The sequence below is a fragment of the Danio rerio genome, chromosome 22 (assembly GCF_049306965.1).
Source record: "Danio rerio strain Tuebingen ecotype United States chromosome 22, GRCz12tu, whole genome shotgun sequence".
NCBI classification, from domain to species: Eukaryota; Metazoa; Chordata; class Actinopteri; order Cypriniformes; family Danionidae; genus Danio; species Danio rerio.
Window position 1 is genome coordinate 32,088,212 of NC_133197.1, and position 18,754 is coordinate 32,106,965.

The 18,754-nt window shown below is 37.1% G+C and overlaps 1 protein-coding gene across 30 annotated transcripts in view; it reads left to right on the forward strand.

Annotated features, from left to right (window-relative positions):
• add3a (adducin 3 (gamma) a) overlaps nt 1-18,754 on the forward strand; it is a 213,199-nt gene that overhangs the window by 147,786 nt on the left and 46,659 nt on the right. For all 30 annotated transcript variants that reach the window (XR_012397395.1, XR_012397396.1, XR_012397394.1 and 27 more), the window contains 1 exon segment: nt 14,582-14,720. Coding sequence is in view for 27 of the 30 variants with exons in the window: in XM_073936559.1 (XP_073792660.1) it covers nt 14,582-14,720 (139 nt within the window). In the remaining 3 variants the exon portion in view is untranslated.

An 18,754-nucleotide genomic window follows, 5' to 3' on the forward strand; every position in this document is an offset into this window, starting at 1 on the left:
ATAGTTAGGGTGCTTTCACATCTGTAGTTCGCTTTATTTGGTCCAGACCAAGCGCAATAAATGATACATTGTTGCATCTTCTGCCGTCTTTGGGTCGTTTTCACACCACACTGCTGGCTTTGGTCTGAACCAGTTGAAACGAACCAAAATGCTGTCATCTGACAAAATCCCCATCTCTCATTGGCCAGATGTTGTTAAACATATTTCTAGGGCTGCCCCCAAATAGTCGACTAAACATTAGTCGATATGAAGAGGGCTTGGTCGAATACATTTTCATTAGTCGGTTAGTTGCAAAAAAAAAATAAAAAATTCACGTGAAATTACGCAATCAAGGGCTACGCAGTCAGTGTATGACATCAGCAACAACAGTTTAACGCGATCTCGCGCCTCACGGTATACCAAAGCGCACTTGTGGGAGAGGTGTCTGACTGACACTAATAATTATGTCAGGAAAATAGTCCAAAGTGTGGGATCATTTTGAAAAGTCGAAGGACGACCCTAAAAAGGCTGTTTGCAAACTCTGCAGGAAAACATTTGCCTATCAGAAGAAATCGACACGAGATGGCAAATGACGGAAAATATTGCGACCAGCATTTATATACAAGCTGCTGTCTTAGACCCACGTTTTAAGAGCTTGTCATTCTTTGACCAACACGAACGAGAAGATGCGTACTCCACAGTGTCGGATCTGGCAAAAAGTTTATCTACAGAAGCTGCGCCAGAAAGTGAGCATGGCAGCATTAGCCCTGCAGAGGAGGGTGAGCCCGAACCGAAAAAGGAAAAGCAGGCCGAGATATCCATGCTGATGGCCATTGATGAGGAGGAGCATGCAGAAGAGAAGGATGAACTAAAAATGTACTTGGCAGATAAAACAAAGGTTGATTTGGGACCATTGGCATGGTGGCTAAAAAATGAACATCGATATCCAAAGCTCGCTAAAGCAGCTAAACGCCTCCACTGTATCCCTTCCACATCCACTCCATCAGAGCGCATCTTTTCAAAGGCCGGCTTCATTGTGAACAAGTCGAGAAGCTCCCTTCTTCCCAGCAATGTGGACAAGCTGGTGTTCCTCTCACATAATATGAAAAAAATAAAATCGAATTGAAAGCTTAGGTAAGAATGCTTAATTTCCTTTTTGTAGTGTTTCTGTTTGCTATCCGTTAGGCTATATATATATATATAAAAAAACGGGTATTTTATTTTTATATAGGGTAGGCTATACAAATAAATAAATACATATTATTTTTATTTTTTCGTTTTTATATAATGCAGAAGTTGTTTTTTATTCTGTTAGAAAAATTAGTCTTATGTTTTTAATTTGTTGTTTCAGGTCAAGACTCATCCGTTGTCTTAATGGCAGTTTGTGGCTTTGCTCTGATATTTTTGATTTGTGTTAGTGTTCTTTAAATTATTTGTTCCACAATGTGTCTTAAATATAGTTGTTCTAAACAATTTAATCATAATTAGGCTGTTAATTTGTTTGCCGCCTTCTTTTTTTATTCTAAGTTTTGGCGTTGTGCGATGTGCATTTATTAAGTTGTTCGTTTTTGTTAATTTTCCTTTTGAACAATATAAAAATTATATAAATTTATATATAATAAATAATAAATAAATATATAATTTTCCACTGTATTTTTATACCAAACAGCGTTTTTGCTACAGTATTTATTAGTTTTTTTTTGCCTAGTTTTGTACTAGGCCTAAGTTGCTAATAAGTTTATTTGATTTATTTTAAAGAACAAATTTTTGTTTATTAGTTTATTAAAAACTGTTTTTTTTGTTTGTTTTGTATTTGTTTGACATGTAACTGTTACAGTTTGTATTTTTGATAATAAATTATTAAAATGCACAGGCAGTCTGATTGCTGTTTTTATGTCATAATTAGCCTAACGTTATAACGTTACGGCCACTGATTTTTGTGTGTAAGCTCTGTATACTTTAAACGCTTTACTATTCCGTTTTAAGCGCTTAATTTTCGTTTTAAATGCGCTAATATCATGCTTTAGCATTTTCTGTCATGTGGAGGTGTTAAACTTCAACTTGGACTATATTCCTAGTATATACGCAAGTTATTATATTAATATCATAAATGAACGATTATTTGATTAATCGCTAAAATGCAGAAGTGTTAGTCGACTAGAAATATCTTTAGTCGGGGGCAGCCCTACATATTTCCTAAACTGCTTATTGATTGTTCAGAATTCACTTGCGGGAAAATACCAGTGAACTGGACGACTGCGCTGGCGGATTGTATCCCTGCTTTAGATAAACTATACATTACGAAGAGATGAAGCTGTGAATTAATTTAGCTAAACTGCGACATGGTCATCTTGCGGAAATATTACCAACTATCCATCAGTTAATGTTTTCCCCTCTCTCTCTCTCTCTGTTGGTAAAGCGCTGTCAACAAATATTTTTCCTCCTTATCCCATAATGCACAGCGCATCAGCCTACGGCTGCTGAATTAGTCCAAAACGCGCAGTACTTTTTGCGGTTGGACCTGTTTTAGTACGGATCATATTCTCACCACAAACGAACCGCTCCAGGGTTCGTTTGAAAGCGTACCGAGACCACCTCTTAAAGCAGGTCTTGGTACGCTTATTTGGTCCGCTTTTGGTGGCACTCGAGTACGTTTGCTGCATTCTCACCTGCCCAAACGAACCGTACCAAAAGGGGAAACAAACTCTAGTGCGATTCAATCGAACTAAATAAGGCAGGTGTGAAAGCACCCTAAGTCTCGTACCTTGGTCCAGAATAATGCAATTTGAGGACATTCCCAGAACATAAGTACCTTGTGTAGAGTTGAATATGAAATATTTTTCACCAGTTGGACTGAATTAGTCTTTTTGTGAAGGATTCACTATTTCAGAATGTTTGGAGTGAATTTTAATGCATCCGCATAAATTATTAAAATTAACTTTAAATACATTTTTATTGGCGAAAAACATACAAATTACAGTAAAAAATGTTTTAAATTTGTTTGGTAAGTTCTAATGGCAGTAGGACACACGTTTAAATTAAATGTTTAAACTGAATGTTTTAGATTCATTTGATATTAATCCACTTGAACTTAATCCACAATAGTTAATCTACAATTCAATTACATTCATATCCAGCTATGTTACTATTGTGGATGCGCACATTGCGAAATCGATGCTTAAACAATATATATAGTCATTCATTCATACATTTCTTTTTGGCTTAGTCCCTTTATTAATCAGGGGTCGCCACAGCGGAATGAACCACCAACTTATCCAACATATATTATATGCAGCGAATGCTCTTTCAGCTGCAACCGATCACTGGGAAACATGCATACACACTCATTCACACACATACACGGACAATTTAGCTTACCCAATTCACCTATACCACGAGTCTTTGGAATTGTGGAGGAAACCAGAGCACTTGAAGGAAACACCAACACGGGGAGAACGTGCAAACTCCACACAAAAATGCAAACTGACCCAGCCGAGGCTCGAACCAGCAATCTTCTTGCTGTGAGGCAACAGCGCAACCACTCCGCCACCGTGTCACCTAAACGATATATTGTGCAGCCCCAATTGAAAACACAGATGACAACAGTAAAACAAAGATAAAGGTAAAATAAACAAAACTGTTTTTTTTTTTTTTTGCTGGAGACCAACAGTATGGAGATATAAAAATTCAATAATCAAATGTAAACAGTGTCTTCATTGTATAAATATGTAAACCCTATTAATCTAATATAATCTAATTGTTAAAATAGAAACGTTGATGATTTCCAAATAGTTTAAATTACCTTGAAATATCTTATTGATTTACGCCCACTGGCCACTTTGTTAAGTATACATTACTAGTACCGGTTTGGACCCTCTTTTGCCTTTAGAACTTTCTGAATCTTTTGTGGCATAGAATCAACAAGGTACTGGAAATATTCCTCTGAGATTTTGGTCTATATTGATTTGAGAGCATCACACGGTTGCTGCAGATTTGTCGCCGCACATTCATGCGAATCTCCCATTCCACCACATCCCAGAGGTGCTCGATTGGATTGACATCTGGTGACAGCGAAGACAATTTGAGTACAGTGAACTCATTGTTTCTATGTGTTCATGCGAAATGACTATTGCAGATTCTTACGTTTTAATATCAATGTTGAAACCAAATGAGTTCTTTAGTCTCTTGAACACTAAAGAAGATGTTTTGAAGAAAGCTGAAAACCTGTAGCCATTAGAAAAAACAAATACTATAGCAATGATTCTAGCATTCTTCAAAATATCTTCTTTAGTGTTCAACAGAGAAAAAAGTTATAATGTTTTGGATCTACTTGTCCTTGCATACATAAAAAACTAGTAGACCCCATGCTTTGCTCATATTTGCTTAAGCAACATGTTAATGATATTAAACTGTTATGGCACAATTGAATTTGTCTTTAATTTCTTCCCTGCGGATATTTTTAGTTCCCCCACTCCCCTCTGTTTCCTTCTTCAGCATTAAAGCATATCATTCCCATAGTTGAAGCGGGTTTCCAAGAGCTTTGTGGTTTGGGTTGGTTGGGACCCTCACGTTTGAAAAGGAATTCACGCCAGGATCGTTCATACTCCTTCCCGTGCATCCAGTTCTCATTGAAGCACAATTTAATACTCACACAGGGAATTAGAGCCCGGGATATCTCCATTTCACCTTTGTACTTTGGCAAGACTTCACCGGTTTGGCTCAGACCGGAGCGTTTGAAGTGTGGCCCACATGTGCACAGAGTGAGGTGAACAGTTGACTAAAGCTAATACACCATGTCCGATCAGACAGTAAACCAAAACGGACTCTAGCCCACATTAAAGGTATTAGCAATCCCATAAAACCCCACATTTTCGACCATGACTGATAGAGTTTTGTGGTTTGATATTACTGTAGCTACTATGTTTTGTATTGTTATGGAGTTAGATCATCGCCACTTTGATCTGATGACAAGTGTGGGCATGCTAGTCTTGTTTGTGCGATGGTGTAACCATCTGCAAGTATGTTGGCTGCAGGTTTGCTTTAGTGACATGTTTGATGATTCCCACAGTTAGTCTTTCATCATGCCATTTGCCTCACTGAACGAAACCTGCAAGCAGCATTACTGATCCAGGGTACTTGTAAGTTTGTTTTCCTTGCACAGCAGTTTTGGCTTAATAGTTTGGACCATTTTTTCTGCAGTATATAATGCCATATGAATGTAATGTAATACCAATAATCTGTTTGAAGATTTTAGATTGATTTGGATGTAGGGCAGTGCATCTGCAGAGTAGAGTCTGGATAAAATGTAATAAATAAATTTGAAGTTTAGGTAAATACAGTAGAGCAAAGAGACAAATAAAAAAAAAACTGATTAAAACGCGCTCAACATTGATTGTACTATTTCTAAATGTGTTGCACATGCACATTCACCAGCTCGGCCAGACTCAGTTCCAAGTTGTGCATCTTCAGATGTGGATCTGCATGCGAAGTTACCAATAAAATGGCGTGCACACTGCCAGCCGAAATGATGTTGATCGCGATGACGTCACATTTGCTGCATGCACCCAAGCAAACTTGCAGATGTGTGACCTATGAATCTAACTTAACAGTATTTAGGTACAGAAACTAAACAGTCTATTGTAAAATAGCACTAGTCTTCATTGTATATAACAATTTTATACAATTGTTCATAGTTAAAGCTACAAATGTAGAAATTTCATGTGTCCAAAAGCTTTAAATTCTTTTGAAATGCTCACATAGCTATAGACCTTAAAGGTGCAGGATGTAAGTTTGACACCCAGTGGTTAAAATAGGTATTAGGCTCCTGGATCAAAACACATTTTCACTCAGCTCCATGGAAGCGCAGGTTCCAAAATATAATCAACACCTAAAATTGATCCTGACCAACACCAACTGATCACCTCAAGTACACCTCATGTGCTTTATTTTGTGTAAAATGCTAATAATGTGAGTTTGAATGGCATTTCACTTTACATTTATTGCTATACTAAATCAGCAGATAGTTTACCTCAGATCGTGAAAATAAAATAAACCGTTCGAAATTGAACTTCAGATCTGTGACTCATTGCATGCCAACATATATCAGTGATTCAGCATCTACATTTAATTATGTTAAAGAGGTTTAAAATGTATTAATTAGATTATAATCCTTACTTTTTTGTTGGAGTGCAGTAAATGCACTATTATACCCTTCTGAATGGCTTTATTTTAGTTTCTGGCGTGTTTCGTCTGGTGCAAACAGCCAAACTGCATATCTCTGCAAATCTTGTCACGTAACATGTTGTTAGGACGCAGGGTTACAATGTAACCTGCTTACCTAATGTTTACATTCGTAATATTTATATTATTTGCTAATTACAAACCTCATGTGGAACTCTGAATCTGCATCTCATTTCGGAGGTTGCTACTGTCCACTGGAGGTTGCATTTTGGTCTTAGGTGCACACTTTGCCTTCCTGACTGAATGCATGAAATACACTGTTTTCCACCAAGGCAACCCAGGGTGCTGAAATAAAATTGGCTAAACTGTCCTTGGGTTGATAAAGTACAGAGACTCGGAAGGGACGTGATGGTAGGGGAAAAATGGTTGGGAAAAAAAAAACAATTATAGGAAAATATATATTTTTAAGTTTTTGTGTTCCGTCGCAAAGATGTTTTGCCTTGTCTCGCAAAACTGTTTTTCCACAAACACTTCCTGTTAACTTCATACATGTCAACCCTCCCATTTTTGCCGGGATTCTCCCATATTTTACCATTTTATCCCACAATCATCGTATTATTAAGTATTACCCCATATTTCTCATGTATTTTTAATCTTAAAAGCACGTTGAAATGAATAGAAAAATGTCTGCATTCACTTTCTTTCCATTTAAGCTGTGCGTCGATCATTACCCTTTATATGCAACCTCTGAATGAGTGAATGCGTATATACGGACCCACTCCATATGATAAACTGATCCCATATCAGCTTCTGTGCACGCCATTTAAATCAAATCAAATATATATATTTTCCTGTCACAGTTTTTTTTTTTCCCCACCCAGTTTTTTTCCCACCATCACGTCTGTTCCGGGTCTCCGTAGTAAAGAGACCAAAACAAAGACAGCATTTTGGCACTTTTTCAAAGCAGAATATCTCACTTCAGCAGTGTTTTTCAGATTACGTATTTCCTAAATATCTGCAAATATATTATGGTATTTTATGCTTTAGAAGAGTCAAAAACGAACATTCAGCACCTTTAAAAACAAATTAAATTATTGGTCGCTTTATTATAAGTTTGCAGTGACTGTAGTAAACTATAGTAAACTGTAGTTCTCGGTCAGCTTTAATGCTGACTGAACATCGCAGATCCTGCTTTGTGATCATAGCAGATGTTAATGTCGATTGCAGATATCGATGCTGAAGCGATATATTGTGCTGTACCAATTACAAAACATTATTGCCAATAATGTCACAATGGAGCAGTGAGACTTTTTTCTAACAAAGCTGTTTGCTGTTGCTCAATGCAGTGAATTTGTGTGACCAACTTGAAGTTGGAATAAAATGCTTAAAGGTCTTGGAAATTTAAAATAAAACATTATTAGATGTTAGTAGCAGTTTGTTTGGTTTAAGTTTATCAATAAGCTTGCGTGTTTGAAAACTGACAATTTGCATTTAGAAAATACAAAACTGATATCAACATCTAAAGTTTGCAGTTTGTCACTTCCACCTAAAAGTATCTACAAGTCATCCTATACTGCATTTTCCTCTTCAAATCTTGACCAATCAAATGCTCTCCGGTATCTGACATGTCCCACCCCCTTCAAGACGCTTCTCATTTTCTTGTAGATTTTTTCTTCCACTCTTACTGGATGAGCTGAAGAAAATCAAAATGATATTGGCTTTTCTTGTAAAAAGGAGGAACTAATCTCTGTCCTGCCCTCTCATCGGGAAGGTTAAGATTACGTCAAACATCGAATAGAAGATTCAAAGCACTTTACAGGACCTTTAAGCAAGTTTCTTGGTTTCACACAAAAGAGTTCTTTAGATAACAGTAACGGGACCGCTTCTTCACAGTACATTGTTTATTTTGAACACTCCCTTAACCTTAACACATCATATGCGCATTTAGGCCTTGACTTCTGTTATTTCTTATATTTTCTTTGTTCTGTCAGTGTCCATTTGATGAAATGGGCTCACTTTCAAAACTAAACAAATTTAAAGCCACTTTACTTTGATTCCTGTGTAGTTTATTTCTCTTTAAATTAGGTTATCAAGCCATGGAAGCGTAATTGATAGACAAACCACAAAGTAAGAGTTTGGCCGGGACAGTTTCCACACGGACACACCAGCACAGTGTTTAATTCTGGTGGCTGCCTGGCGACCGTCGCTATGGGAATCAGACAGACAGAGCAGTTCTTTAACTCAATCTCTCCAGACCTGTGGTGCATGCTGGGAAGCCATTGTGGTGGGCAGTTAAAGTGCTTTATTGGATGCAGAGTTCAGCCAAACACATAGCTGAGACTGGAAGGAGAGTCAGTACATATGTATTTTTTTGTAGTCCTTTATTACTACACTTTCAGTCAGGTTTACAAGAATGACCCAATAAGACGTGTGAAGTAACCATTTTGTTTTTTGTTGCTCTTTATGGGGTGAAATATTTGTTGCCACAATATTAGACCAGCATGGGAAAATACCTCTACGGTAAACAGTAGTTGGCAGAAACCAGACTTTGTGTCTATTTGAAAGTTAATAGGTACAAAGTATTTTGCAAACAAACGCACAGCGGGATATTTTTACCCATGTCTATCAAGTTAACATGGGTATGTGCTTAAACTAAAATTCAGAGAAGCTCTAAAACATTTGATGACTTTAACATTACAAAATGTGGCTTTCAATCTTGTATAAAACCAGCCAGTCAACCTAAAACTGCAGCTTTTCACTACTGATGGTCATTTGTGTGTGCAAAACGCATTAGGCAATCAGTGAGCACAGTGTGCGTCATGAAACTTGTTGACCTTTCTTATTCTGACAAAGGCATATATGATTTTGCATAGCATTTGCATGTTTGTACACTCGTGCTTGGAACATGTGCATTGTCGAGTCTCACATCCAGACACTTCGTCACACTTGTTTATAAGACAAGCCTGTGCGCAGTTGTACAGTAAGAACGAGCAGTCATCCTTACTGAAGCAAAGTGTCAGTGTGACTCTCCTCTTTCATTACCTGCTGCATGAGAGTTCATCCTGTGATTCATTCTTGTGTCTGAACTCTTTGATCATTCTATACCTGAGACCTCGAGCAGGTGTGCTGAATGACAGCACATCATAATGAAGAGCTTCACACTAGTTATAACACCAGTTTAAAAGGATTTCCTTTCCTAAACTTGAAAAATACATTCCAATGATAGTGGAAGACATTTTGAATGTAATCGAGATGTTTGATGGTGTCAAGAAAGTTGACAACATGAGCAGTAAAATACGAAAAAAATGTTTTTTATGTTGTTGATGTCTGAGAAAATGTAAGGGATCACTGACTATCAGTTTTTTATTTATTTATTTATTTATTATTATTATTTTTTTTAACTATACTGTAAAAAATGTCCTATGGTGTGACACAGCAAAAAATAATAATATAAAAATAGTGTGAAAATGATTTGTTTGACACTTATAATCATATAGTACTATTTATTTTATATTAAATTCATTCATTCATTTTCTTGTCGGCTTAGTCCCTTATTAATCCGGGGTCGCCACAGCGGAATGAACTGCCAACTTTATCAAGCAAGTTTTTACAAGTGGTGCTGGCTGCAGAGCCATTTGGGCGAGCTGAGCTCCAGCGAGGGGGAGCTTGAGCTTGAGCTCCACTTTTTTTGCACTTCTTCTACGAGTGATGTCACTGGGGGTAGGGTTAGGGGTGGGGTTGGTGTACGCATTAAAACAGCTTACAGGAGGCAGAACGAGAGCTCATGCTCCCCCTCGCTGGAGCTCAGCTCTGCTCAAATGGCTCTGCAGCGAGCACCCTCAGTTTTTACGCAGCGGATGCCTTTCCCCATCTCTGGGAAACATCCACACACACTTATACACTATGGACAATTTAGCCTACCCAATACACCTGTACCGCCTGTCTTTAGACTGTAAGGGAAACCGGAGCACCCGGAGGAAACCCACGCGAAGGCAGGGAGAACATGCAAACTCCACACAGAAACGCCAACTGAGCCGAGGTTCGAACCAGCGACCTTCTCTCTGTGAGGCGACAGCACTACCTACTGCGCCACTGCCTCGCCTTTTATATTAAATTATAAATAATATTTTTACTCAAATTAGGAACTTCACATTTGGCTTCAGTCTTGAAAAATGGGTTCCTTCAACTAATTAAAGTTTTCAATAGATTTTCCTGTTCAAAGAGCCCCTATTGTGGGTTTTTGAAAATGACCCTCTATGCAGTGTGCAACACAGCTCTAAATTAATGAAAACATCCAGCTGATGTTTAAATCTGAAACTGCACCTTGTTTAAAAAAATATATTTTTTAAAATAAGAGATTCGATTAGAGTAATTTAAATTTTTTGTTTGTCTGGATCATTTGCCTGTTCGTATTGACGTCTACACATACACTAACAAATATGAAGTGCCAGATCTAGTAAAACGTGAACGTGCCTTTCCCTTCAAACACTAGTAAGGTGCAGGTGTTTGGGGGGCTAATCATAACTGAAGATAAATGAACCTTAATAAGTGAATGTTTTGGTGATTACTGCAAAAATCTACCCTGCAACAGACTGCAACAGATCTGTCAGCCGTTTGTTAAAGGAAGGATCAGAAAAGACTATTGATGTATGGGACTTTATCAGAGCTTGACAGGAATTTTATCAGTACACAGTTCATGGACCAGTTTCTTCCTCCATTTAACAAGTGTAATGCAGGGTTCACACCAGACGTGGAAGAAGCGTCAAGCGTGAGTGATTTACATGTTAAGTCAATGCAAAGACGGAAATAGATATATGTGGCCCGATACGCACAAATGGCGTGGCGCGGATGACGCGATATGCACGAATAGTGCGTCGCAAGTTGAGTGTTTGGCGCGCGTATCACTCTAATTTAAAAATCTGAACTTTAGCAGAAATTCGCGCCACATTTACCAATCAGAAGCTTGCTCTTCTAGGGGTGTATTTATGCCTGTTGTTGGTGTCCCGGGGGAAAATCCTCCTGCCTACATCGACAACAGTTCATCAAACGGGCCTCGTCTCAGTCAGAAGCACCGCTAAATGCTTCCATCATCCAGGTAATTAGTCATGCGTTCTGCATCTGGTGTAAACACAGCATAAATAAGTGCAATTAACATGGTTACTCGTTGTTTTCTCTAGCTTGCAAAATATGTATTTAATTGTGTTTTGTTACTTGTAATCGCTCCATGCGGCTTGTACTGGTTAATTCTTTATATTCACATATGGGATCTCAAGCCATGCTGAAAACTCGGCATGTGCCGCTTTGTCTACCAATTTAAATGTGTTTGTGAGCTTGCGATCCTCTGCTGTTTGTCATTGCTGTGGCCACTGTCAGCTGTTACACAGGCACAGCAAGTTTCAAAATAGCTCAGCTTTTGCCACTGTGTGGATTAAAACTGAATGTGTGTCATTGTTTTTACTTTTAGCAATAAAGCAATTTGACTGGTGTGAAACTGCGATGCTTTAATGCGCTCCTGCATTGGGCTCTGACTACTTCAACAATGATTATGAGCCATTGTGCGTGTTTCTCTCTGTCTCGTGCTGAACACAGTCAACCAGTCAACAGATTAGCATTGTGCTAAGAAGGGGGTTTGGGAACAAATCATATGGGAGTCGTTGGGATAATTAGATAAAAATGAATGCATATTATAAGACCATGAAGAACCTTGTATGAGTATCAGCCTATTGTTGGAGATCCCCAAAATTAAAAGATTACCTTTTTTAATGCATAATAAGCAGGGCTCGAAATTGCGACCATTTTGGTCGCATATGCGCCCGAAAATTAATCTATGCGACCTCATAATATATATGGGAGCATTAGTGCGACTGCAGATAATGGTTGTAGTGCGACCTGTTTTGATTTTTTCTAAAAACGTGCTGAATCGCTCTTCCCTGACGCTATATTGGTTCATATTAGCTGTCAATCACTCACGGTATTCCGCTGTCAGATGACAGGGAAGGAGCTTTTATGACCACGGGAAATGCAAACGGCTGAAGAGTAAAAACTTAAAGCACACAGGTTTGCAAACCCCACCTAAAGTTGAGGCGCAGATGAAAGCGATCATGACACGTCACGTGCTGAATAATGATCCGCCAGCTGAGATCAATCGAGTACGCGCTTCTTGGAGAAGGTGCCCGAATCTCGATGCGTCGCGTTCACTGCGTGTTCAGCGCAAATGTCCGCTAAAAGTCAAATCTAATACTGTACATATCATCGCCAAAGGAGCTCGCCTTTACTAAGTTTACACTGAAACTGCGGCTCATAACAAAGAGCGGTATTGCGCCGGTGGTTAGCGCAAGAATCCTGCTATGCCTGCTCATAAATTGGGTCGGCTGACTCGCCTGCTTTCCACTAACACTGAAAAATGAAAATCAGCTCAGACTGAACATTTAAATTGAAACAAACTGAAACCAAAACTTTTAAAGAGTGATAGAAGTGAGACTTTACTTACTTTCTTTTGTCTATTCTTTTTTGAGGTGTATATTATTTTTTTATTTATTTACTGATGACTGCTTGCCAGCTTTCATCATTGAATTGAATGATTTATTATAATCTTTTGTTTGTTTTGTAGCAGAAATATTATTTATTAAATTGACATGCATATAAAAACAGCAGTACAAAATCAATATTTCTTACTGCAATGCTTCATTTTTGTTGATGCAAACTAAACAATTATTTTTCATAAAGTAACAGACTTTTTATAGCAGATAACCTACATTCATGCACATTCAAGCAGTATCATAATGAGAAATGTAATTCATTGTTACTGTTATTGTCATTTTCATCATCATTAATATTCTATGGCCTAATTATTAGACATTCATTTTGGAATTATTGCACACAAATATCAAAGTCTTCGCAGCATTAGTTAGATAGTTGTTTCTGGTTTTTGTCAGTCCTATTGATGTTGTTTTAAAATACAATAAATCCCTTAAAAAACAATTTGCAGCGGTGCTCATTCATTTTTGGTGGGTGCTCCTCAATTTTTTCTGGTGCTCCTAAAAAATTTTTTGGTGCTCCTAAATATTTGAAGTTGGGAGCACCGGCGCTACCAAGTAAACAAGTTAATTTCGAGCCCTGATAATAAGGCTTCTTTGAACTTAGCATGTGATGTCATACTAGAGGACATGATTTTCAGTGGTTATAGGCAGGGGCGTAAATCTGATTTAACAGTAGGGGGGGACAATAAATATAAAATTTCTTTCAAACATTTTTTTGAAGGGGACACAAATAATGCAGCCGAATTGTACTAATAAAGATATGTTCACGCGGTTAAAAAATGCAGTTTCATCATTAATATTATAGCATGGAGACTACGTCATTATGATTATTTTCTCAGGTTCAACGACAAAGCAAATTTTTCTTCAAAACTATTTATTCCATTGTGTTGTGCTGTTTACAGTCAACTGACTGACTCCTGAAGCAGAATAAATGCAGGGAAAGACATTTTACATACTCATAAAACTAACTTGTTTACATTAAAATGACCGATCATATTGTAAATCAGTGAGCCTGTGAAAACTGCTAAACAGCCACAACCTCGAAAACATAAAAAAAATTGTTTACCCCAAAACATTTGTCATTATCCCTTCAATAAAAGCACAACACCCTTACCTGACACTGTACATCTGACTGACCCTGCTCTGCCTGTTCCTCAATCATTTATTTCTCCTTTGCCTGTGATTGATTTTGTGACATTAGTATTTTCATAAGCACTTATTCTTTTATTTGTGCTGTAGCACATTTCATACACAATGGTAATTCAAAGTGCTTTAAATAAAGAATGCAAAGCTATCATGAAAATAATCACACGAGGGGTTCACCCCGGGATTTACGCCCGTGGTTATAGGGCTATATGGGTGACAAATATTCCCATTTATTACAATAGCCACTTGTAAATATATTTCTGAGGTATTTATGTATGATTTTATAATGTAATGTAATTTATTGAAATATGCTTGAGACTGTCACATCATAGGATAGTTTTGAGGTTTGTCTCAAAACTGTAAAAAAATAAAAGATAAATAAAAAACAACAATAAAACATATAACTAGAGTTCCATGGGAAAATAATTTTATATTTAACCATTTATTAGATTTTTAAAGATGACAATACTAATATTAATTTTTGCCATGTGTGACAATAAAAATGCAATGTTATGTTAACAACCTGTAAATATCCTAAACACTGACTTGTGTTTGTCTGTAGAAAACATCCTCTATTTGGTCACATCCTCTAAGTGGAGTACAGTAGAGTAGGTCTCTGGGTTAATTGACTTAACTAGTTGTCAAGATACAAGTGGAAAAACCAGCCTACGTGAAGGTTTAAACGTGCAGGGATTACAGCTCTCATTACTCACCTCTAATCTCACATTCTCTTTCAGGCGTTTAAGGATGAGCTGGAGGGAATGATCCAGGAGCAGATGAACAAGGGGAATAACCCTACAGGACTGCTCGCTCTGCGGCAGATCGCAGACTTCTTCATGTCCAGCTCCGTCGCCGGATTCTCCACCTCCCCCCTCAGTAAGTATCAGCATGGTGCGGCTCGTCTCCACAGAAACACATTGCAACATTCCTCCCATGTCCCCCACTCCTCCACCTGCTCCGAGTTATACAGGTCGCTAAATAATAGATCAGACTTTGAGGGAGGAAACACAACCAGCCAACTCAGGAAAGCCTTCGCATTCCTTCATCTTACATCTATCTATCTTGTCGGCCCATCAAGCCCTCCACACGTGTCTGTTTTCTCTCTCTCTCTCTCTCTCTGTTATGCGGAACTAAACAGAGGAACTTCAGCGAGCCCCTTACTGTACATTCAGACTGAGAGCCTAAGGCCTATAAGGTGTCTGGAGATGTTCCACAGCTTCAGAGCTTTTTCCAGAACATATCATGGATAATAGGATCTGATATTCGTACGTCATGTAAGACTTTGATGTAATGTGGAGATATAATGGGTTGTGTGTTAAAAGCAGTACTCAAGTTGGTCTAGTTTGTTTATGGAAATTAATTTATTCTTGTTTATTTTGTAAATAAATGATCTACAAAAACCACACAAAAATTAGGATCTAAATCATATCAAATGAAATTTGTTCCAAAAACAAGCATGTTTCAGCAAAAATGCCTTCATTTCTTCTGACGTACTGTCATCCCATTTTTTTGCCTTTATAACATTCACAACCAACAAATTGAAGAACAAAACACAAACGATTAATATTTAAATAAAAAAGTTAACTTTCAAAAAATGACTACACCATGTTTCTGAATCACGATAAAGTGCATCTCCCCAAGTTTGCAAATGTTTTCAGTGGAGATTTTAAATGCTTTTAGTTTTTATCTTTAACCGTGAACAGAGCTCCAGATTCAAATTTACTCAGCCATGTCTTGTTTCAGATCTTTATGAGTTTCGTTCTTCTGTTAAACACAAAAATATTTTGAGGAATGCTGAAAGCAACAATGACTGATAGTATTTGTTTTTCATACAGTTGAAGTCGGGGGTTACTGTTTTTTTAACTTTCAATAGAAGAAAGAAACTCATAAAGGATTACATTTTAATTTCTGGGTGAGCTATACCTTTGACAAGTTGTCCTGCAACATTCAGTCAACAGAAAGGACTCATGAATGTTTAGTTAGGTGGAATTTCAGATAAACTTCTGTCTTGTTTAGCCATTCAGTGTTAAGTGACGAGTTTCCAAAACAATAACTAGGGATTTCGAAGAAGTTTCTGAACATTTTTCTATCTACAGTGCAAAGATGAGCTTTAGGCAGTTTAGTCAAGGGAAACTCTAGAATAGGGCTATTCAATTGGCGGCCCGTGGGCCGAATCCGGCCCCCGAGGCATTTTGTTCCGGCCCTCCAAACAGTGTGACCAAGACATCAAAAATAAATTTAGTTCAGTCGACAAACGGCCGCTAAAGTTATGAAGTGACGTGCGTCTCTGTTCAATAAAAGCACGAGCTGCAGTTAAAGGCTGCACAGAGCGCGAGTCATCATAAGCGAATGGTGCGGGCAGCCGAAAACATGTTTGTAGAAATTAAAGGCTATTTGTACAATACACTGATATCGTTAATAGGGATGCAATGATTAGCCGATTTCATTATTAACTGCGCTTTAATTCGTCACAGTTTATTAATCGTAAAGTCTTCTGAATAAATGTTGTTTATTTAGTTATGTTATCTAGTCAGTGAACAAATACATTATTGGCTAACATCATTGGCTAATTACATCAAGTTGTTAATATAAGGAGATACAACAGAACATGACTAAGTTAACTTTAACAGTTTATGCTAAACAAACTCGTTCATCATATTTTTTTTAACTAATGCATTAATATGTTTAGTTAACATTAACAAAGATTAAGTATTGCTTAACAGATATGCAGTTCATTATTAATTCAACTAATGTATGAACTAACATTCATATGCCTAACGAAATATACTAAATAAATATTTGTAATTTTTAATGAAATGCACATACACTGAGTTACTACATTTTCTAACAGTGGAGAATGAATATGATGCTCCAGTTCAAAGAGACAGTAGCTCTTGAGTGGAAACTAAGAGCAACGGGCTGCCGATAATGTTTCCCAGTCTGTTTGCAGACCTACTGTACACCTGGCCATCATCTACAGACAAAAAGCCTGACTTTAACGGTACATCAATGTATAATTTTTAAAATACACTGGCCTTGCGTTGCCCTTTACAGCTGTACAGTACTGATGGCCCACAGCATAATGTTAGTTAATAGAAAATTCAAAAATTTCACTGACTAGAGTTTAAAACTAGCAGTCGTAACATAATCAGATGGGAAATGTGGATGGTAATACACAAGTTATTATACAGTTTCAGTTAACTTACCTTAAAGAAGACCTGCTGCTCCCCATTAGCTCGCTCCTGTCACGGAAGGCAATTCCAATCGCGCGAAACTGTTATGGGTGTGGCCAACCTGTGACCTCAATCAAGAATAAGATGTTTCATAAGATCCCGCCCACTAAGCTGCAGTTTTCAACTCGCAAAACTTTTCAACTCAAAAGCAAAGATCTGCAAAAATGAAACAAAACCGAAAGCAAAATGAATGAGCACACAATGCATTTATGTGGTGGTAACTGCATAAAATGGCAATAGTTTATTTTTTGCAGTGTGAATTTTTTTAAATAAATGTTTTTTTATTATTTGAATTCTTTTATTTTTTAATTGCATTGTACCTAGTTTTGGTCCAAACTTTATATGTTTGTTTGAATAATAAAGACACAAAATTAACGACGGCATTCATGGGTTCAAAACTTTTCAACTTACAATCAAAACATTTCAACCTGCAAGCAAAGATTCTAGATGTGCAATAAAAGACAGCAGAAAAAAAAGCAAAATTAATGAGTGTGCAATGAAAATTGTGTTAACTGCATAATAGGACAATTGGTTATTTTTTTGCAATCCAAAATATTTTATTATCATTGACATAAGTTTTTAAATTAAACGTGTTTTTTATTTGAAATCTTTAATTTTTTAATTACTACATACTTAATGTTTCTTTAAAACTAACAATTTTTGATTGAATAATAATGAAGCAAATCTAGCTCCATATTCATTTACTATATTCACCGCTACACTTTCATAACTATATGAGTGACACGTCTTGTGTTTTATATAGTCTTTAGCTGTACGGACCGTTCACATATCGTGTCTTTTGCAAAGTACATTATTTCATGCAAATAGACAGATGAAGTGATGCCCAATGTGCTTTCCACATTTTTAGATGAAACATTATCGTATTGTAATTGATGATGTGTTAAAAATGCTGCTGCCTGTGTTACCTTTTTTGTTGACAATTCTATAAAACAATCGGCCCTCTGCTTTTGTGCTAGGAATTCTAAAAGTGTGTTCACACCAAGGTTATTATAGTTAACGAAAACAAACAAAAAAACGAAAACTAAAATGTAAAATAATTGTCGTTAACTAAAATAAAAATAAAAACGAGAGTTTTTTAAAAAACTAGAACTAACTGAAATTGTATTGTGTACATGCAAAACTAACTGAAACTAACTAAATTATAGCAAAAACCTCCTTCACTTTCATCTTTGTAAATGTATTCAAGACTTAATCTTACTGTAAGCCTTTTAGAAGTAAATCTAATTTGCGCTGCAGGTGTTTGACCCAAATGGCACCTCAGAGACTGTAGTACTGCTACCATTGGCCTGATCGAGCCGGTCCTCCTCCAGTCACCCTCACTGTTGCTCCCGCGACAAAAACAACGAGTGCACATGTCAACAGCACGGTGACGGCATTAAATACAGTCACTTAAAACTATTATTTTAACACATTTGTGCCCAATAATGGGTTTTATTTCTGTATCACGATCACAAATGAATCTTTTTAACTGGATCTTCTAAGTGAACCAGTTGAACTAGTTCACCAAATCGAATCATTTGAAACGATTCGCGTCTCCAGTAAGCACTTATCCACACACTACTTACTTTTTAACAAACCTAATACCCTCCTCTGACTTTAAATAATCCAATATATACTCTCATTCATTTATTTGAACAGAAACGTTACATTGAGTAG